Source organism: Labeo rohita, chromosome 1 (genome assembly GCF_022985175.1).
Source record: "Labeo rohita strain BAU-BD-2019 chromosome 1, IGBB_LRoh.1.0, whole genome shotgun sequence".
NCBI classification, from domain to species: domain Eukaryota; kingdom Metazoa; phylum Chordata; class Actinopteri; order Cypriniformes; family Cyprinidae; genus Labeo; species Labeo rohita.
Genome location: NC_066869.1, coordinates 33,585,511 through 33,609,113, shown reverse-complemented (window position 1 = coordinate 33,609,113; position 23,603 = coordinate 33,585,511). Strand labels below are relative to the sequence as shown.

Genomic DNA, 23,603 nt, shown 5'->3' with positions numbered 1-23,603 from the left:
CGTGAACAATAACGGTAATGTTGTCAACGATTAAAAAATACGTTAAAATAAGAGTGAGCGAGCGCCCAAGCAGTAGCCAATGACGGGTCGGTTTAGAGTGTATGGGCGGGGCTTGTAAGCAAGCTCACCTTTCTAATCCACGCTCAGGTGACCGAGCGAGTGGCGTCAGAGTTCTCTGGATCTTTAAATGTGCTGTGATAGACTCAACAAAGCTCGTCGCTGCGAGCTGCACTGAGCTATCATTATGAAAACGACAACGGGACGGAATTATGATCGGTTTATTGCCAGAGGAATATGACACAGGGAAACAGAGCTGCTGAGTCGAAGTTTTGTCAGGTGTGGAAGAGAAAAGGCGTTTGGACATTAAAGGCGAAGTATGTGTTATGTCACAGTACTATCCATGTCGTTACTGTTGTATTTTAATATGTTTTATGATTTTTTTAAGCATGTAACGGGTTATTATCCTATGTTTTGTTCCTTGAAAGCAGCTGTAAATTGTTTCTATTCCAGCTCGAACATAAACAGGTTGTTCTAGGTTGTCTGGAAAAACATGCGTGGACTCGAGATGGAGCCATCACAATTAAAACAAAATACTAGTTGTTTACATAACTAACTACATAGTTAATAAACTAACAGTTATAAGTCTATTCTAAAGATCGTGTGTAGTGTACTGAAACAACTTATTTAGCTTCTTCTTTGTTGACATGACATGAGTAACAAGGCAGTTTTTATTTATTTAATATTAGAATTTGATCGTTCACTAATAATAATAGGAATCTTGTCTATAGTTTGCAGACTTAAGTTGATGTGCTGAGTTTTAAGTGTTTATTCAGTGTTAAGATTTAATTGTGTATTATGTTACATTTTTGGCATCACTTTCACAAGGAATCACATCTATATTTTAACCATGGATTACTTCTATTTAAAGTGTAACGTACTGTAAATGGGATTGGCAGTTACAGCAAGTTATGCCACAAGAGTTGGTTGTAAATTCAGATGTTTACACACTGATAATCAGACAGACAAGAGAGTGCAACAGTGGTGGGGGTAGGAAAGGAAGAAGTGCTGAGCAGAAATGTAAGTTAAGGATGAAGAAACAGACATAGAAACCAGTATACATGACAAAACAGTGGGAGAATCTGAGAAAATCACTGACAGATTTAGTCCGAAAGCAGGAGAGCTCTGAGAACGGTGCTCTGTAGAGAGTTGTTAGTGTGTTTGTGTGTGTATGTATGAAAAAGTCCCACTTTCTGATGTTATTCTTCGCAACAGGTTAAAGGCGTCACACACCTTAGTTTCTGGTTGCACTTGTGATGTAATGTGACTTGATAGGCTATAGCTGTGTGTTTTTACCAAGTAGAAACAAGCAGAAATGATTGTCCTAGTAATTTTATGTTAAAAAAAATCACAACAAAAGGACTGTTGTTAAGTTGTCACATGCAAGTGTCACAGTTGCCTGTCGTGCGTATCATTCCAAAGCTTGTCCATAATGCATTCCAGCAGCTGCCAAGCTGAATCATGTAATTTAGAATTATATAATAATATATTTTATTATTAATCATTTAAGTTGACTTTCATTTTAAGGGTAATACTTTTTATGGGTAAAAATTATATGTGACCCTGGACCACAAAACCAGTCAAAAGGGTCAATTTTTCAAAACTGAGCTTTATACATCATCTGAAAGCTGATTAATAAGCTTTCCATTGATGTATTGTTTGTTAGGATAGGGGAATATTTGGCTATATCTGGATATATCTGGAATCTGATGGTGCAAAAAAAATAAAGTATTGAGAAAATCACCTTTAAAGTTGTCCAAATGAAGTTCTTTATAATGCATATTACTAATAAAAATTACGTTTTCATATATTTACAGTAGGAATTTTACAAAATATCTTCATGGAACACGATCTTTACTTAATTTCCTAATGATTTTTGGCATAAAAGAAAAATCAATAATTTTGACCCATACAATGTATTTTTGGCTATTGCTACAAATATACCCCAGCGACTTAAGACTGGTTTTGTGGTCCAGGGTCACATATAATGCTTAACAGATCATTAGTTAATATATATTAAAATATAATGTAAATGTACATGAAATAATGATCTGTTAATCATTAGGTAATGTTTAATAAGTACATTGGTTAATATTTAACAACCACATTTCATATTTCTAGCTATTTGGAATATATATTAACTAATGATTTGTTACGGATTTTATAATGTTTGTTAATGATTTATTAATGAAAGTTTTACATTTTTTGTTTTCAATTTCAGTTTAGTTGGTAACACTTTATAGGAAGGTTTCATTTGTTAACGTTAGTTAATGTATTAACTAACATGAACGAACAATGAACAATACATTCATTACACTATTTATTCATCTTTGTTAATGTTAGTTAATAAAAATAGTCATTCATTGTTTGTTCATGTTCAGTGCATTAACTAATGTTAACAAACAACTTGTGATTTTAATAATGCATTCATATTAACTAAGATTAATAAATGATGTAAAAGTGTTGTTCATTCATAGCTCATGTTAGCTAATGTAGTTAGCTAATGAACCTTATTGTAAAGTGTTGCCATTTAATTTTTAGTCATTTTGTTATGTTCTGCTCAGGTTTACTGTAATTTCAGTTTTAGCTCTGTTTTAGTTTTTATTCGTTTTAAGTTTGCAATGTTAGTGCTTCAACTTATTTTCTAATATTTTGTTTAGTCTAGGTTTTCATCTAATATTTTTTTAAGCTTTGTTTCATAATAATTTCATAAAAACCCTGGCTGAATATAGTGGATTGTCTGTTTTTTAAAAGAAGAAACACTTTAGGTTGATATTGTACTACTTTTAAGTGGATTCAATAGAAAACAGATTAAGGGCTTTAACTTTTGTCTAAACTTCAGTGGACAATTGGTGTAGCTCCTCCCCTTGGCTCGCCTAGTCTGGTTCAACCTTGTCTTGTGCTAAGGATTAAAACACAGACATAGACAAACACACACTAACCTTCAGGACTGCATAGCTGTGATATTAGACTCACTGGAGAATGCTGCAGGAATGGTGTCTGATTATGACATCACTTGAACTATGAATTATGTCACAATGTTGTGCAAACATTTTTTTTAAAAAACCCTGCCTTTAGCAATTTCTCTAATTTTTGGTTTATTATATTCTATTCATAAATCTTGTTTACTCTGAATCATCAAAGATTCCTGGCGAAAGAGTGGCGCTGAATGCTTACAGGAAAATATCTCAATGGGACTGAGAAAAGCGTTCAGACTTCAAAAAGCGTTCGGTGTCTCTCTCATCTCAGCGTTTGATCTGACTCATGTAATTGCTGCAAGCGTGCGGCTCTCCTGCTTTGTGAGACAAACCATGTCATAGGGGCTTTTTGTGTGCAAACATTCTCTCGCTTTCTATCATTTTTTGGATCTCTCATTTTGTTTGTCCTTCCCCTTTGAAACCTATACAAACAGGTTTTTTTTCAGTTGGTTCATGTGAACATCCCACATGTTCATGATAAATGTACCAACCTATCAGTGTTATAGCATGCCTGTTCAGGATTTCAGCAGTGTATATGTTGTTTTCTCAGGCATTTTCAAATATATATTAAATAATTATATTAGTATTTATGTATTCATTATGAAAAAATCCTGAATTCTAATAGTGTTTTGTTGCTGCAGTATCGGCATGATAGTGATGTGTTTTTTTTTTTTTTTTTTTTTTTTGAAGTGTGATGCTAAGAGTAGGTGGATAATCATTTTAAAACTGCAATCAGTATCCCATTGTTTACATTGTGCCCTGTCTTCTCTGTCCTATGGTGTTGGACTTTATTTGTATACCTGTTTGCTTGGATGCTTGAAATTTAACAACTGGGTTCACATTTAAAATGTTTTTATTTATTCTGTTGGCATAGTTTTCTAGGGCCCTATGTTCCCAAATTCCGTTTTTATTTTTTTTCCAAATTCCATTTTTTTCCGTTTTAATTTTTCTGGATTCCGTTTTTTTTTTTTTCATTGTAATTTTTCTGAACTCTTTTTTAATGGTAAATTAAATTTTATTAATGAAAGAGCATGTCTAATTAATTAAAATCGTGAAACTTGTGCAGTTTCACATCAATTTAATAAAGATTTAACAAAAATGACATGTTTAGAGCCCTATGAAATGTTTTATTTTTTCTCACCATGTTTTATTGTTATCAAATTCTGTGTTTTAGCATGTCTAATTATTTGAATGCATACTTAATTTATTCAAATTTATTCTTAAAATAGCCTTATGAAAGTTTTTTTTTTTACCCTCAGAAATTCTGTGTTGTATATTTAAAATGTTCTGGATATGAAATGGAAGCATACAACATTAATTTCATTTATCTTTTAATTATTGAAAATTAAGCAGACTTTTTTTCACAAACAAAGAGAAATTTACTATTAAAATTAAAACATGGAACAAAAGTTGTATGATTATACCCTAAAAATAATGTTTGTTTATTTTTAGTAGTAGTAGTAGTAGTAGTAGTAATAGTATTATATTTCTGGCACAATGTCTTGACGTTAAACCGGACTTTTATTTTGACGGGTTGCCGTGTCTACCTTTACATTTCTGTGTGTATATGGTATGACGCTAGTTTTCCTAAAATAGAACGGTCAAATGACAGAAATCAAAACGTCAAACTTCAGTGTGTGTAGTAAACAAAACCGCTTGTCTGCTCCATTCATTAAAACAGAGACACGCAGAACATGCAGGATTCACATTTAAATGGTATTTTTGCAGCATAATATTTACAGATACTAGTCCATATTGCGGTTTGATTTAAGTGTAATGACTTTCTATTTGTTTTGTTTGTTTTTTTGTTTTTTTTTTACCCTTTGTTGTCTGTTCCTCCATTTCATAAACATGTAAACATTTTAAAATTAAATCACAACAAATGTGTAATCTCTGTGGTTCATGCAGGTACACAGCTGGCTGATGTTTTGGTGTCTATTCTTGATCTGTAGCTTGGGAGCAGCAGGTTGTCGCGGTCTCTCTCCAGCAGGCACTGCTTGTTCATACATCTTTATTTTGTGAAGACTTATTTAAAAAATCCACATCATTATACATATTTTAGACTATGGGGGTGCTATTATTTTGATGACTTGAAGTGGTTGAGCTACTTGCACTACCTGTTGATATTTTTACTGCAACACAACTGTGAATTCACAACTCAGTAAATAAAATACTGATACGATGACCACATTGTGTGGCTTTGGTTTTCAGTCGAAGGGCAACAATTTAAGCAATGCAAATCTTCACTGCTTTTCCTAGTGATGAGAAGAGGAGAAAAGAATGGGAAGATGCCTGTGGATGAATAAAACTTCGTAAAGACACACGTCTTTGTTCTCCTCACTTCAGCCCTGATGCCTTTGAGGCTTTTAGTAGACCACAGCTACTGAAAGAGCATACAAACAGCAGAGACAAGAAATGCTAGATGCCATCCTGGCAGGATGTAAACATGGCGATGCTTGTCTTGACTGAAGGAGTTTCTCAGCATGGATTTCACCCGATATTGGGAGTATTTAAACTCCTTGTGGGGAAATCGATTGTACGGCATTTGGTTTAAGCCTACGCTTATATGCATCGCCACCTGTGAGCTCTTTCAGAAGCTGTGTCATCGAATCAGTATTTTTATTTTCTGAGTTGTGTTGCGGTGAAAATAGCAACAGGTAGTGCCAGTAACTCACTGAATGCAACCATTTCACATCATAATGGCACGCCCATAGTCTAAAATATGTATAAAACAATGTGGAATTTTTAAATAACGTAAATTTTCATGGATTTTCTACTACATATTTCAGTAAGAGACCTCATTTACATTATATTAAGCTATACAATTCAAAGGGTTCCCTTTAAGATCTTTTGAGAACTCCAGTATTAGCCTATCAGTTGCATGGTCATGTGATCTCAGCATGGTGGTTCGCATGATGGTGCATCTCACTTTATATGGCATAAAACTGCTTTTAGTTGCAGAGTGCAAAAAAATAGTAAGTGCACCTTTTAAGCCTCCAGTGTTTCTTACACAATGGAGTGCTTTATCGCAAAAGGCAAACACCTGACGTCTGTTCCTTCGTTTGACTTAATGAGGCCACCATAGTTTTGCTTTATCTCAGTGTAACAGGCAGCTTCATAAAACCCTCTCCCTTTAGAAAGCTTACTTCTGTGGGAAGGATTGCCTTCTTTTGTGTCATAGATTTCAGTTTTTCAGGATAATTCTTTACTGCTTGTAAGTGTGGATAAACTCTGTAAACATAATATAAACACAAACTATGTTTTGGTATAGAAACATGCAAGAATAGCATATTTGCATAGATTCTTGCATTATGTAAAGCTGTTGTTTTCCAAACCCGCTTCCCTGTTTGCAAGTTCCACCAGTAGGATTGCAAATGTCTCCATAGTTACTGGTCCCAAGTTACCTCTAGGCGTGTGCAGTTCCACCAATCAGGATGAAGACAGGTGGTGTGTTAATATTTATGCAGATCAGGTGCTTTGAACGCTGGGTAGGGAACTGAGTGAATAGTATAAACATAGCTCACGTTTGCATCTCGCGTGCGTACAGTAAAACCTTCAGCATTACCGAAGAGGCGTTTAATGACACAGGCCATAAAAATATGATAAGGGTTCTGGTTATCTGCTGCCTTTTGGCATAAATATCAAAACAATTAATTTGAAGATTTAAATGCATTGCTGCTCTTTATGATTCCAGGGACAGATGCAGCTTTTGAAAATGTTTTTGTGTATGTTCACCATCAAGTGAGAAATTGGGACCTAAACCAGAACCAGTACTCGAGGCTGAAGTCGTCTCCTCTTTGCATCCGATGTAAATTTTTCAGTAGACTCTGTCAGTGTAATAGCCCTCACGTCACCCAGTCGCCATGGGCACCAGGACTCCTGGTACATTCTCCTTGTGTGTCTTCAGACAATGCTTGATCATGACAAACATGCCTGCTTTGATTTGCAAGGGTGTCCTTCATGTGTACGTGCCTGCCTGCTTGTGTGTGTGTGTGTGTGTAAGAGAGAGAGAGAGTGAGCCAAGGGCCAGGTGTTTTCAATATGAAAGTCATATGCTAGGAGATCAAAAAACATGCATTACTGTCTATTCGTAATGCGATCATTCATAATTATGTATAGATTTTTATTTCTTTTTAGATATTTATTTTTTTTCCATGACAAGCTATCGTGAATGAATCGCACAGTATTCTAATTGACTAAATTCAATATTTACTGAGAAATTAATATAACTCAGACATAATTGTGGTAGATAAGTAAATATTTGAATAGACGTGAGCCTAAATGTCCTTGTTTGTAAAAATGATATAAAAAAGTAAATAAAGTTATTTAATACAGTTGAATTTGAAGATCAGGGTAAATTTAACTTATTTTGTCTTCTGGGAAACGTCAGAATGCTAGCTCCTGTGTCAGCGTGTTGTCTCTGGGCACAAAAAATATTTCATAGGTTCATAAAATTACAGTTGAACCACTGCTGTCACATGGACTATTTTAATGATGTCCTTACTACCTTTCTGGGCCTTGAACATTTCATTGCATTGCTGTCTATGCAGCTTTGAGAAAGTTCTCGGATTTCATAAAAAATATCTTAATTTGTGTTCCGAAGGTGAATGAAGGTCTTATGTGTTCAAGATGAGGGTGAGCAATTAATGACAGACTTTTTTTTTCTTTAAGGTGCATATTTCAGTTTTATAGGGATTCACATAATCCGTTTTTAATAATATTGGTGTTATTGCATTTTGAATATTTAATTATACTTGTTAATTTACCCCTTTTTATTTTAATTACATTTGCCATAATCTAACATGTACTTAAGTTAATCTTTAAAAACACTAATAGTTTAATTGCATTATTAAATGTAATCTGTAGTAGATCTCAATAACTATTTTAATACTGTACATTAATAATTTTGTAATTTGCGTAGGTTTTTTTTTTTTTTTAATTCAGTTGCTTAGTGTTTAATTTGATAGATTTTTACTATGCTTTCTTATTTCACTTCATTTTTTTTAACCATGAATTCAAAATGTAATGACTTTTCTTAATTATTTTCTCTGTATTTTTCCTGTACAAAAAAAAAAAAAAAAAAAAAAAAAGCTGCTGTTAATTTAACCGACCTCATTTCAATCTTGCTTCTGAGCTGCTGATCTGACATATGGCAGTCCGACAAATGGTGTGGAATGTGCTGGGCAAGTGCTAGTGGATGACTGCACAAAGAAAAATCTCCAACACAAGTTATGACAGCCCTGTGATAGGGTGGGACTGACTTGCTAGCCATGTTTCTGTCTTACTCAACCTCTCCCTTCAGCATGAAACCTCTAAGGACACTCCCTTTTGGCTTGCAGGGTTTGAAACCCAACCCATTCTCAAAGGAGAGTCAATCACAAAGGGACTCCAGGCAAATAGTCCAGCCCTGACCAGTATCACATTACTTTTTAAAATAATGACCTTGCCGTTTCTCACTCTTCAAAGTTTGAAAACTGTTTGGTTTTTTAACGTTTTACTGTATGTGAACAGGTGCTCTTTTGAGTTTTGGTGTGACTACAAACACATGGAACCTGCTTTTCAATGGCGTGACGTGACATTTAAAAGGTGACGCCATTTCGGGCCTACTTTATATGATGTGACAAGCATTGTTGCTCAGATAAAAATGAGCTTCTTGATCCTAGGCAAGCTAAAATTGAGATGTGTCATTAAACTGTCTTTTTAAATGATATCATTACCTTAAATGTTCTTGCTGAGGTTTGTAATTTCTCTGGAAGCGGTTAGTATCGAATTAACACAATTAACAAAATGACTTTAATTGGATAAGTGTGGTTACTCCGTGGTAAACACAGATCTAGTGTGCTCATGAGAGACTTCATTCTCATACACCCACATGTTAGACTATTACTAAGATAAGACATCTGTGCTGCTCAGTCAGGAAAGTCGTTTCCCTAATATCTGTAGAAAGGCCCTGTCCCAGATTTGTCCCAGTATCTTCTCTGATCTCTTTAAAGAAGTAGAACAAGATCAAGAATCCAGTGTAGTTTCCTCTCCAGAGGTTTTCTGTGCACCCCTCTCACACTGATTAATGAGTGTATGTGTAATTTGGGTCACGTTTTTCTGATAACAGAACGCTTACCCTGGTCATTTCCTGTGAGCACATTTTATCCGGACCTCCTCAGATGGTTTTGAGTCCAGGCATTACTGTGCGACCTGGCAAGGAAGCTGCCTTTATTGGAATACATGAGTATATGTTTTATCTGAAGCTCCTTTTACTCACAACATTCAGACAGCATTACTAAATGTGATATTTGTGTCGCCTGGAGTGCTCAGTAAAGGTCTGGCATGTGGGGTAATGCTGCTGAATAGTCATTTTCCAGGTTTATATGCTTAACAGTAGATGCACTTGTCCACCAGTCATGGACAGACACTGGTACATTGTTTGTGCAATTATGCACAGCTGCAGTGTGTGTCCGAAATGCAAGACTGCTGCCTTGCCATCCAGTCAATGATTTACCTGACAGTGGTTATGTATAAGGACCATTTTAAAGCATCCTAACCTCACGATAATGATCTACAGCAAATTTAAGTGAGCTTTAGACATAACCAGGCTAGGGTTGCAAAAGGGCAGAAAATTTCCGGTGAAAATCTTGGGACGTTTCCCAAAATTCTGGAAAGTTTCCAGAAATTTAGCAGAGATTTTCCACCTCTTTGGAACCATAAACCAGGCAAAAAAAATGTATGTCCACACTGCTTTATCCTAGATAAAAATATGTACACCTTGCAGAATATGAAAAATGTTAATTATTTTACAAAAATAAGGATCATTCAAAATGCATGTTATGTTTTATTTAGTACTGACCTCAATAAGATGTTTCTCATCTAAGACGTTTACATACAGTTTAAAAGAGAAACTAATAGTTGAATTTAGAAAACTGACCCTGTTCAAAAGTTTACATACACTTGATTCTTAATACTGTTTTGTTACCTCAATGATCCACCACTGTTGTTTGCAGTTAAACTGCCTGCAGTTCATCAGAAAAATCCTTGCTGTATGATTTTGAGATCCATCTTTCACACTGAGCACAACTGAGGGATTCATATGCAACTATTACAGAAGGTTCAAATGCTCACTGATGCTTTAGAAGGAAAAACAGTTAAGGTGCAAGGTGTATGTAAACTTTTGACTTCAACTCTATTTTATCAAAAATACAATAAAAACAGAATAAGTGAAATTTTAGTACAATTTAAAATAACTATTGAAGTGTTTTGAAATACTTTTTACATGATATTTATTCTTGGGAATTTATTCTTCAGAAATCATTATAATATGCTGATTTGGTGTTCAAGTATCAATCAGTGTTGTGGAACGTAGTATATACTTTTCTGAAGACAGTGATACTTTTTTTTTTTTTTAGGATTTTTTGATGAATAGAAAGTTCAAAAGAACAGCATTTATTTCAAATAAATATTTTCTGACATCATAAATTTATACATTTTATATTTATATGTGACCCTGGACCACAAAACCAGTCTTAAGTAGCGCGGGTATATTTGTAGCAATAGCCAAAAATACATTGTATGGGTCAAAATTATTTATTTTTATTTTATGCCAAAAATCGTTGGGATATTAAGTAAAGATCATGTTCCATGAAGATATTTTGTACATTTCCTACTGTAAATATATCAAAACTTAATTTTTGATTAGTAATATGCATTGCTAAGATGGTGATTTTCTCAGTATTTGGATTTTTTTGCAAACTCAGATTCCAGATTTTCAAATAGTTGAGTCTCGGCCAATTTTTGTCCTATCCTAACAATGGAATGGAAAGTTTATTTATTCAGCTTTCAGATGATGTACAACTCTCAATTTTGAACACTTATGACTGGTTTTTGTGGTCCTGGGTCACATATATCTATTTTTTTTTTTTTTCAAATAAATTTAAATCTGCAGGGAAAACGCTTATTCCCAGCTGTTTAACCACAACTCTTCTAGCTGCAGTGGCTCATGGGATCAGTATTTTCATGCTATGTGTGTCTGTCTGTTTTGGGTTTAAGAGGAGCTTTATTTCAGATTTTATATAGTTTCACTTGGAGGTTTTCACAGACACACATTCCCTCTATCCCCTTCTCCCCCTCTTAGCATTTCTGAATTCCCACCTCCTCTTCTCGTGTCTTCCTCATTCTCCTTCCCGCTCTTCTGCAGCACCATTCTAAACCTCTTTGTCAGTGCTCTGATCTATCTAGTCATTTCCTGGCCCTGATCGACTCACTCACACTGCTCTCGTTAACACAGCTAAGCTGTTCTACTCATTTTTTCCCTTTTTTTCAGAACCCACATTGATTAGATCCTGCTCTACATGTCTCAGAAGAGCTCCTGAGCCCTCTGAAGATGCAGAGGTTTTCTGCCTTACAAAAAAACGTGTCTCCAGCAGCAGCTTTCAGCAGTAGTCTGACTGAGGTAGGTAGAAATTCAAAATACATTCTGACTGTCTTTCCTCTGGATTTCTGTGCTTTAGTAAGGGTGGATGGCCCCACGTTTAACCAAAAACATATGTAACTCTATTTCTGTCACATTTGTGTTTCAAACTAAGTTTTCTGCAGTGATTGGCTCTAAATTCAGGCATGGTTAATAGTTTCTGACTGCTGATTGGCTGTTTTGTATTGTGTAAAGATTCACATGGCAAATTCACAGTTGTGTGTGTGATGCACTCATTAAGGGTCCTGGTTGTAGAGATATGTACTGTATATGTAGAGATATGTACTGTATATCAAATATTCATCTAAAGGCTTCAATGAATGAAGGGAGAAAGCCTATGTGAGAACCCTTTGAATACTGTTTAAACAGCATCTCAACATGCATCTCATGATGTTTGAGAGAATGCCCAGTGTATAAATATAAATATATATATATATATATATATATATATATATGGGTCATTACATAATTTTCTATGATTTTTACAGTGTATTCCCCGTGGTGTGACTTTTTTTTCTTAAACATGCAGAGTCAGCCTTCTATGGAAGTCTGTTTCCGCCACTGAATAAATTGGCGGAAAATTCCGCCCCATCAAAATTGGACTTTATAACTCGCGATTGCAAGTTTATATCAAGCAACTTTAAGAAACAAAGACAGAATTGTGAGTTTATATCATTTGAGAAAAATTTGAGAAAAAGTCATATTTGCGAGTTTTATATCACGCAATTCTAACTTTATAACTCGCAATTGCAAGTTTATATCACAAATGTAAGTTAAGTCAGAATTCTGAGAAATCTTTATTCTTTATATACTTTTTCTCAAATTTGCGAGATATAAACTCGCAATTATGACTTTTAAGATTGCATGAAATAAACTTTCAATTGTGAGTTATAAAGACTTTTTTTCTCAGAATTGTGAGATATAAACTCACAATTGCAACAAAAAAGAGTTTGTATCTCGCAATTCAGATTTTTTCTTACAATTGTGAGTTTATATCTCACAATTCTGACCTTTTTTCTCCGAATTGTGAGATATAAACTTGCAATTACGAGTTATAAAGTCAGATTCTGAGGGGGGAAAAAAAGTAATACTTTATCAGAATTGTGAGTTTATATCTCACAATTCTGACTTTTTAATTCACAATTGTGACATAAACTCACAGATATGACTTTTTTTCTCAGAATTGTGAGATATAACAGAATTAAGATATAAGAGATAAAAATTATAAGAGAATTTGCAATATAAAGTCCAATTTTGAGGGGGGGGAAAGAGTGATGCGTCTAGGGTTTATATCTCAGTTCTGACTTAATTACTCACAATTCTGATAGAAACTTGCAATTGCGAGTTATAAAGTTAGAATTGTGTGACTTTTTCTCAAAATTGTGAGATAAACTATCAATTCTGAGAAATAAACTTGAAATTCTGAGAAATGAACTTGCAATCGTAAGAAGTCAGACTTGCATGATATAAACTCACAACTGCGAGTTATGAAGTCAGATTTAAGATATAAACTCACAATTCTGACTTTTCTTCTCAGAATTGTGTGCTATAAGTGTATCTCGCAATTCTTATAATTTTTCCCCCTCAAAGTCAAATTTTGACTGAAAAAAAGACTGATACATTCTCAGAATTGTTTATATCTCACAATTCTGACTTTTTAATTCACAGTTGTGATATAAACTCACAGATATAACTTTTTTCCTTACAATTGACCCTTTCGCAAATGGCTTAATTGGCAGGCGATCTGACCAGTCATAATGCTGAATCTGCCATTATGTCCAACAAACAAAACAGACAAGAGACTAGATTAACTTCGGTGGACTTAAAGTTGAAAAAATGTGTGAATTGATGCTTTTCCGTGGTTGAAATAAAATAAGTTCTGAGTTATAAGTTTATTTTGTGTTTGCAATTTAAAGAGCCACAAACTGGTATTCATTGTATGAATTTCTTGAAAAATGACAAAATTTTAAAGCTGAGACCTTGTTTCATACCAGAAGTAACCTGCTCTATCTTATCTGTCGGCGTGTTGTCAGTTTATGCGATGTATTTTCCATTGCGGGAGAACATGATCTGTAGCGTGAGAGCGGCATTGTTTGTCAGATATAGCAACAGTAACTATTAGGAGGGCAGGTTTTTGCGAAGGGTCAATTGCGAGAGAAGAAAAAAAGTCAAAAAAAAAAGTCCGAATTGTGAGTTTATTTCTCAGAATTCTGACTTTATAGCTCATAATTGCGAATTTGTATCTCACAATTCTGAGAACATTGAGAAATCAGATTTGTGAGATAAAAAGTCACAATTAACGAAAACTAAATTCCATAGCTGTCAGACTGCATGGATTGTGGAGAATGCCATTGTTACTGCCTTTGCTCATCCTTTAGACCACACACACATAAACCATAGAAACTATAGCTAATGCTCCCCACACACATTTTTGACTGGAGACAGAGAGTATCTTTGTATCCATCTGTTATCACTGGTGCTTGCATGCACGTTTAAGCCAATAACTGTTATCTAAATGCTTAGGGCTATGGGTCTCTTTATTGATTTGATAAAAATAACTCGGCATATACAGTAGAGAGCAAGCTATGCGGTACTGCTACATTTCTTTATTTTAGGAAGCATTACATAAGACACAACATGTATGATATTGCATAACACAAAGCTCACAGCCACATGCTGTTAATTAGCATCCTTAAGTGATGGCAGCTGAATTCATTCATTCGCGTTATGTAGGCAGCCACATTATCGCAGTAAATCCCGCTTGGAAGGCTTTGATTTTCCAAAGATGACACAGTGCTGTTGCCAAGACAGCCACTGAAATAGTGATGCACAGATCAGACCGCAACTTAACTGTTCTCTGATGTTACTGTTTGGTTTGTGCTGTGCCAGTATTTCTTCTCATTTTAGTTTTTTTATTATCTTATTTTATTTTATTTCATTTATTTTGTTTAATTTCATATTTTAAACTGATTTTAGTCTGTAGACAATTTTTAATACTTTTCTGTGTTTGTATGCAGGTTGTCCACGTCTAATGCTACCGTGCAGTTATCCATGTTTGGTTGAATCTGGCATCGACTCCACCTTTCATGATGGTTTAGTCTTGCTGTGAGAGCACAACAATGACATCCATGGTTGCCAATGGGAATCGAGGTGGCAAGTCACTGGTCCTGAAAGGAGTGGACCCTGAAACATGCATGATCGTGTTCAAAAACCACTGGGCACAGGTATGTCATATTTTTTCTGTTATCTTTGTTCCTCATGTGCTGTTTTTAAATTCCATTTCTCTACTGTTGTAGAGATGTGAAATAAAATGGCTCTGGAACAGGCTATCCCATTGATGTTACACTGTGAAAAAGGCTCTGGACCTCTTGCGCTGATTCAGCAGAATGCTCCAGAACATAGAGGCATTGTTTGGATACAGAAGAGATGAGTTCAGGGCATTAGATGAATTCTAAAGACAGAAATTAGGGTAGTTTTGTGAAAGCAAACTAGGTTAATGACTGTTAACAGCATATTAGATCATTTGAATATTGTAGGACTTAGTTGCATTAGTTAACACTTTCACTCTTTCACCTCTTCCTGCTTGCTTTGCATTGAGGAATGATACACTTCGCTAAGAGCAATATCCCATTTGGCCTTGGTTGCCCTTCCTCTTCCTGGAGCCTTCAGGTTATTCCTTTGCTCTGTTAATAACCCAATCTCAGTCTGAAACACCCCTGACTGGGAGTTTTGTCATGTTGGTAATAGATCAGCATCAGGACAGAGGGCTCATTGTTTCAGTTGATCTGGATTAGCAACTTTCAGCTACTGAGTTCATTTGCATGGAAGGGATGAGATGTATTGTTTCCTGCTTCACAGTAATGTTCCAGTATAAATATTTAATTTTTTTATTTAAGTTATTTAATTATTTTTTTAATTATCTTTGGAAGCCCGATCCGGCCACTGAATAAAAAATAAAAAACGTTATTGTGACTTTATATCTTACAAAAAAATTTTTTTTTTCTCATTTTTTGCGTGATACAAACTTGTAATTCTGGCTTCTCAATTTTGTAATATAAACTCACAATTGCAAGAGATAATTTGTGACACAATTCTGACTTTTTCTCACAATTGCGAGTTTATATCTTGAAATTCTGACTTTTTTTCTCAGAATTGCGAGAAATAAGCTTGCAATTGCGAGTTAAGTCTAATTGTGAAGGGGAAAAAGTCAGAATTGCGAGTTGCGAGTTGACAATTCTGACAGAACTTGCAGGTCAGAATTGCGAGATAAAAAACGTGCAAATCTTGACTCTTTTTTTCTCAGCATTGTGAGATATAAACTCGCAATTGTGACTTTTCTTAGAATTGCGTAATGTAAACTCAAATTTGCAAGAAATAAAGTCAAGAGTTGTCAGAAAAATTCGCAATTCTGACTTTTTCTCAGAATAGTGAGATTTAAACTTGCAATTGCGAGTTATAAAGTCCAGTCTTGAGGGAAAAAAAGACATTAAAAGATGTTCTCAGAATTGCCAGTTTATATCTAACAATTCAGACTTAATACCTCGCAATTGCATATTATGAAGTCAGAAATGTGAGCTATAAATTCACAATTCTGAAAAATAAAAGAGTCAGAATTACGAAATATAAACTGAACTCTGAGGAAAAAAAATCTGAATTGTGGCTTTATTTCTCAGAATTGCAACTTTGTCTTGCATGAACTTGCAATTGCGAGTTTATATCTTACAATTGCAAGAAAAGGGTCAGAATTGTGAAATAAAGGTCGCAGTTACTATTTTTAAATTTTTTATTCAGTGGCAGAAACAGGCATTATTAACTGTTTAATTATTTAACTTTTAAATATTTATTTATACATTTATTTTTATATAAAAAAGTAAATAGTTATTTAATACAGTTGAGGTCAAAAGTTTACATACACCTTGCAAAATCTGCAAAATGTTAATTATTTTACCAAAATAAAAGGGATCATACAAAATGCGTGTTTGTTTGTTTTAGTACTGACCTGAATAAGATACTTAACATAAAAGATGTTTACATATAGTCCACAAGAGAAAATGATAGTTGAATTTATAAAAATGACCCTGTTAAAAAAATTACCCTGATCCACAGCTGTTTAATTTGTTTAGTGATAGTTGTTCATGAGTCCCTTGTTTGTCCTGAACAGTTAAACTACTCGCTGTTTAAACTGTCCGCTCAGAAAAATTCTTCAGGTCCTACAAATTCTTTGGGTTTTCAGCATTTTTGTGTATTTGAACCCTTTCTAACAATGACTGTATAATTTAACTATTACAGCTGTATAATTTGACTATTACAGAAGGTTCATGTCAGCTATATGTCAGCGCACTGCCCACAAGGCTATTGGTGCTGACATATTATTAAATTTTTTTAAAAGTCATTTATAAAGTAAAATCATTTTTAGCGACTTGTAATACTGTAAACAAAAAACTTTTTGTAACTTGCTATAGTGTGAATAAAATCCTTTTGACTGTTCTCTCCAGTGAATGACCTCTTATCTCTTGACATTTTCTAAGGTGGTGAAGATTCTAGAGAAGCATGACCCATTGCGCAGTAATGCTGGTGGCCTGGGTGGAGGTCACGGTCTTGGTGGGGGTGGAGGACTCGGCAGCTTCCGTTTTGGTCCAATCCCTGGCGATGAGGCCAGTGCCGTGCAGAACTATGTAGAGCACATGCTCTTCCTCCTCATGGAGGAGGAGTGTGGTCAAAATGGGGCCATGGGGCCCATCCTGGAGTTTGTGGTGATGGAGAACGTGTTGGAGAGACTGTTTATCTGGAGCCTGAGACGAGAATTCACAGATGATATGAAATTAGAGCAACTGAAGATGTATGAGATGCTGGTTGGTCAAGCCAAGCAGCCATTACTTCATCATAAACCGGTGCTCAAGCCTTTAATGATGCTCTTGTCGTCCTGCTCCGGCTCCCCATCAGGTCCAAGCTCCTCTGCTGTGGAGTCAGAACTTGTGCTGCTCCTGAACCAGCTGTGCTGTGTTCTTGCTAAAGACCCATCAGTCCTGGAGCTTTTTTTCCATACGAGTGAGGACCAAGGAGCTGCTAATTTCCTCATCTTCTCCCTACTCATCCCTTTTATTCATAGGGAAGGATCAGTCGGACAGCAGGCCAGAGATGCACTATTGCTTATCATGGCTCTTTCTGCTGAGAACCATGTTGTGGCCAAACACATCGCAGAGAACACCTATTTCTGTCCGGTATGAGTCCATCATAATATATCTTCCTATTATAGTATACCTTTCACTGTTTACCTTTCTTTCTTTTTAAGCCACTTGGCTTCTGTCCAGAAGTGCTTACAGTTACTGCAGTGCTGGGCTTACTTTATTTAATGCTGTGCACTGCCTAAATTACCATTTAATTAAATAGTCTTTATGGATCAGGGTGCTTTCTGAAGTGTTGAGTGCATAAAAATGAGTTTCCATTTGACTTGCATTCCCAGTTTAAAATACGGTATTGAATCCCTTTGTAATTTAATATGGTACCAATTTGTGCATCTGTATGTTCATATTGGATAGTTCAGTGTGCATGTTTATTAGCTCTGTTTTTACATTTATGTTACTTTGCCATCATGCAAATTCAAAGCAAAAAATTCAAAGCATTTAATAACACTGTTAAAAGTAATCTTTAGTAAATCGAAAAATTAATATAGATGTTGTAAAGATTTAAAACCATTGGTTTTAGTTTTTAGTGTTTTATAATTAAAGGATTAGTTCACTTCCAGAGCAAAAATTTACAGATAATTTACCCACCCATTTGTCATTCAAGATGTTTGTGTTTTTCTTTCTTCAGTTGTAAAGAAATTATGTGTCTTGAGGAAAACGTTTCAGGAATTATCTCCATATAGTGGACTTCAATGGTGCCCCCTAAGTTTGAACTTCCAAAATGCAGTTTAAATGCAGCTTCAAATAGCTCTAAACGATCCCAGCCAAGGAAGAAGGGTCTTATCTAGCGAAACGATTGGTCATTTTCTAAACAAATTGAATATTTATATACTTTTTTAACCTCAAATGCTTGCCTTGCCTTGTCTTGTCTCTGCAATGCACATGCGTAGTCTGTGTAATCCGGGTCAATACAGTTGGGGTATGTCGAAAAACTCCCATTTCGCTTTCTTCTTCAACTTCAAAATAGTTCTACATTGCTGTTTTACTTTTTTCTTAAAGGGCGTTTGATCTTTTTTGCATGTTCACTTTGTAAACACTGGGTCTGTTCTTCTGCAGCGATGTAGGATGATTTTGAAGTTGGGGAAAGAAACGAGATGGGAGTTTTTCGACATACCCTAACTGTATTGACTGGAAAAAAACTGAGTTCACAAAGACTTGGACAAGACAAGCGTTTGAGGTTAAAAAGTATATAAATTGTCAATTTGTTTACAAAAATGACAGATTATTTTGCTAGATAAGACCCTTCTTTCTTGGCTGGGATCATTTAGAGGCCTTTGAAGCTGCATTTAAATAGCATTTTGGAAGTTCAAACTTGGGGGCACCATTGCTATCCACTATATGGAGACAAAGACATGAACATCTTGGATGACAAGGGTGAGAGTAAATTATCTGTACATTTTTGTTTTGGAAGTGAACTACTCCTTTAACTTTTTAGACAAATGATTATAGAATTTTATTCATTCATTGCTCTTCACCCATAAAACAAAAAAAAAAACAACAGCTTAGTGGTATTGGCTGAAATTTTAAAACCTTTAAAACTGTAGTCTCAGCCTCAGACGTCACGCCCACGGAACGTTGGCTAAACGTCTGATGCATATGGTACACTTAACTGGAAACACTTCAGGAATGTCGAAGTCGTCATCTGATTGGTTGAATTTTATCGGATTTCCGGGGGACGCGAGTGTCGCGTTTATTTTCGGTCCGCCGGGAAACAGCCGTCAGTCTGAAGGTCTGGCTACGCGCGAGACTATTAAAACTTTAAAAACAGCTCATTTAATTTGGCCAACTTATGTTAAATGGGACAGAATAAACTTAAACAAACAAAACAGGAATTGAATGGACACATACTGAACGTCATTATCATTACATGAACTAGCAAACCCTGAAGAAATATCATTCATAGCTTCCAGTTATAATGAGCACAAATAACACTTCTTGAGTAATCTTATCTGGGTGTTTATGAAATAACAATGAAATCCGCAGCCAGTGAAGCCAACAGGACAGTTAAACTGATTAAATCTTTAGTGAATGCATGGATTGTTTCTGAATATTATTACATTTTCCTTTCAAATATGTACCACTGTGGGCCCTGTCAGGGCATCCAGCAGCACAGTATGTGCTTATGTAAAGTCATTAGAGATAATTGCATAATCTGTTACACCATGGATGAGTACCCTTCTTACTAAGATGACATCACCCTCAGCTATAATAGAGTCTGACATGCACTCTCAGCCTCACATGCCCTCTCAACCCTTTCAGACCTAACATTCAAATGCCAGGGAATGAAGCCAGGTTAACTAAAGGTTGTTGTGCTATTACATAATGGTTGTCTTTATCGAAGTGTGAACTTCGAACTAATTGGCTATTACATTTATTCATATATTATAATCTTGACATCTAGTGATGTTTATCATTGATTTCATCTGTTAATCAGGTTGTTCCCAGTTGATTTGTATGGTTGGAGATGAATGAAATGGAGTAACATTATAAATCAATTTTATTATACTTAAGTTATTCTGACTTTTTTTTTTTTTCATTAAGGTTTTGGCTACAGGTCTGAGTGGACTTTACTCATCTTTGCCTACCAAGTTGGATGTACCCAGTGAGGAGTGGCACTGTCTGCACCGTGAGGACTGGCAGCAGCTGCCTGCTGTTGTGCAATTTCTTAACTCCTTGGAGTTCTGCAATGCTGTCATACAGGTGTGTGCTAGAACTACTTCATTTCTACTGCACTTGTGTGGTGCATGTTATCTGTAGCAGAGGTGTCCAATCCTAAACAGGGCTGCTTTCTTAAAGAGTTTAGCACCTGTACACAAGCCAAGATGTTTCTAGTGATCCTGATGACCTTAATTGGCATGTTCAGGTGTGTTTGAACAAGCTAAATTCTGCTGGACAGTGTCCTTCCAGAAACAAGGTTGGACACCCCTGGCCTATGGCAAACAATGTACAGTGTATCAACTTCCTCTGCATATTTTGTGAGGAGACAAAGGTTGAGCTATAAATAAACATTACTGTTGTACGCTTATCTTTGTACTGTATGCCCAGTGGATAAAAGGAAGTAATAATACATTTAGACACTATGAATGTCTTTCATTTTAGCTTTGCTTTGTGTGCAGGTGGCCCATCCTTCCATCAGAGACCAGCTGGTTGGCTACATTTATAATGGATTTCTGGTACCAGTTCTAGCACCAGCATTACACAAGGTTAGTTGGCCTTAAGCCAGTTCTTTTCTAGATCTGAAAGCTGTTATCACTACGATTTGATTTTAAGCAGTCTTGTCTTATATAGCTGACACTTGAGGAGGTGATGACCACAACAGCATACCTGGACCTCTTCATACGCAGTGTTTCTGAACCCGCATTGCTGCACACCTTTCTAAGCTTCATTCTGCTCCATCGCCATGACAATGTACACATTTTGGACACACTAGTCAGTCGCATCAACACTCCTTTTCAGGTAACCACAGTTTAATTCTGACCGTCAACCAGTTACATGAAAAAGCAGCCAAATAAATATACTACAAAAAGCAGCACTTACTTGAGAACAGGCCACTGAACTAGTGCTGGGCAATACATTGAATATCAATGATATTATCATGATAATTTCAAAATAAAATTAGGGAATATTGTTCATGTTTGATAAAGTTTTGAAAAGACATTGAGCCAGCTTTCAGCTGCTTTTGAAGCTCCTATGTGTATTTATGTGTACACTTTGTGAGGAACATCAGTTTTTGGTTTGTGCCACTATATGGTATAAATGTGGTGTAAATAAAAGGTTAATTGTGCTGTAGTTAATTTTATTAATTATAATTAGTGCTGTCAAATCGATTAATTGCGATTAATCGTATCCATTTACATAGTGTGTGTGTGTACTGTGTATACACTTTTATTTTGGATGCGATTAATCGTATCCATTTACGTGAAATATGTGCGTGCATTGTGTATAATTATATGTGTATATATAAATATACACACATACATGTGTATATACTTAAGAAATATATGTGACCCTGGACCACAAAACCAGTCTTAAGTCGCTGGGGTATATTTGTAGCAATAGCCAAAAATACATTGAATAGGTCAAAATTATAGATTTTTCTTTTATGCCAAAAATCATTAGGAAATTAAGTAAAGATCATGTTCCATGAAGATATTTTGCAAATTTCCTACTGTAAGTATATCAAAACTTGCATTGCAAAGAACTTAATTTTAAAGTTTAAAGGTGATTTTCTCAATATTTTGATTTTTTGTTTTTTTTGCACCCTCAGATTCCATATACTGAAATAGTTGTATCTCGGCCAAATATTGTTCTATCATAACAAACCATACATCAATGGAAAGCTTATTTATTCAGCTTTCAGATGATGTATAAAGCTCAATTTCGAAAAATTGACACTTAAGACTGGTTTTGTGGTCCAGGGTCACATATGTAAAATACATTTAGATTATAATTATTATATTAAATGATATATAGCACTGAGCTTTAGAAATCCTTTTAGACACAACAGTAAACTTTATTTTATGCAATATTAATAAGAAACAATTACAAACCAGTTAATGCCAGCTTTATTGTTTAAAACATGCAGTGTCTTGATTAAGTTGTTGTGTTTTGTAGTAGTGTGTTCTTATAGGCTGTGTTTTTGTTCCAGCTTGGCACTGTATCGCTGGCCCTGTTCCGCACTCTCATTGGCTTGTATTGTGAGGATGTCATGCTCCAGTTGGTTTTCAAGTGAGTGTATTTGTGCAGACTGTTCAGTTTATGTACTCATTTGTTGTATTTCTGACAAGATCATAGGAATTTTAAATAGAGTCTCATAGTCTCGGTGTTGGTGTTCAGCTATCTATTCTTGTAACACTATGTGTGGTCTCTCTTTCTCTGACAGGTACCTAATCCCCTGTAACCACATGATGTTGAGTCAGCGTAGAGTCCTAAGAGAGAGAGACTGTTACTCTGTATCGGCCGCCAAGTTTCTAGCCCTTACACCCTCCTGCTGTTCTCCAGAGGTCGTCCCCCCTCCACTCAGACAACTGGACTCCATTCTATGGTCAAAAGTCACTGATGGCTCCCATATAGGAACTATAGGTATAATGTTGTTCCATTACTTCCTGTGATAGAGTGTGCTATTTTATGTAATTTGCAGTTGCATTGTGCATAAAGTGTCATTGCAGTAACAAAATATAAAGTTTTACCTATATTGAAAACGTAGGACTTAGATCAGGTGTCCAGTTTTATTCCTAGAGGGCCACTGTCCTGCAAAATTTAGCTGTAACCCCAGTTCAGTGCATCTAGACTGGCTAATCAAAGTCTTCAGGAGGATTAGAAACTTCCAGGCAAGGGTTTTGGACCAAGTTGGCACTAAACTCTCTAGGTCATTGGCCCTCCAGGAGCAGAACTGCAAACCCTTGACCAAGATTAAAAGAGAAGTTCATTTCCAGAAGAAAGATTTACAGATATTTTACTCACCCCCTTGTCATCCAAGATGTTCATGTCTTTGTTTCTTCAGTCGATAAAATTTTTTTTTGTGGAAAAAAAAAATCAGGAATTATCTCCATATAATGGACTTCAATAGTGCTCCCAAGTTTGAGTTTCGAAACTGCAGTTTAAATGCAGCTTCATATGGCTCTAACGATCCCTTATCTAGTAAAACGATCGATCATTTTCAAAACAAATTAACGATTTATATACTTTTTAACCTCAAACACTTGTCTTTGTCTAAGTCTGCGTGAACTCAGTTTTTTTCCGGTTCAATACAGTCAATACAGTTAGGGTATGCTGAAAAACTCCCATATCGTTTTCTTCCCCGACTTCAAAATCACCCTACATCGCAGAAGTACCGACCCAGTGTTTACAAAGCAAACATGCAAAGAAGGTTTAACACCCTTTACCGAAAAAAAGGTAAAACAGCGATGTAGGACGATTTTGACG

The 23,603-nt window shown here is 35.5% G+C and overlaps 1 protein-coding gene across 1 annotated transcript in view; it reads left to right on the top strand.

Moving 5' to 3' along the window:
• Positions 1-153: 153 nt before the first annotated feature.
• Positions 154-23,603, top strand: part of fhip1aa (FHF complex subunit HOOK interacting protein 1Aa) — a 35,506-nt gene continuing 12,056 nt past the window's right edge. Inside the window, exons 1-9 of the mRNA XM_051118385.1 lie at positions 154-374; positions 11,347-11,475; positions 14,511-14,717; positions 17,022-17,714; positions 20,220-20,378; positions 20,795-20,881; positions 20,967-21,134; positions 22,327-22,406; positions 22,561-22,760. Coding sequence (XP_050974342.1) covers positions 14,613-14,717; positions 17,022-17,714; positions 20,220-20,378; positions 20,795-20,881; positions 20,967-21,134; positions 22,327-22,406; positions 22,561-22,760 — 1,492 coding nt within the window. The 5' untranslated portion in view covers positions 154-374; positions 11,347-11,475; positions 14,511-14,612. The remainder of the gene's footprint in view (positions 375-11,346; positions 11,476-14,510; positions 14,718-17,021; positions 17,715-20,219; positions 20,379-20,794; positions 20,882-20,966; positions 21,135-22,326; positions 22,407-22,560; positions 22,761-23,603) is intronic.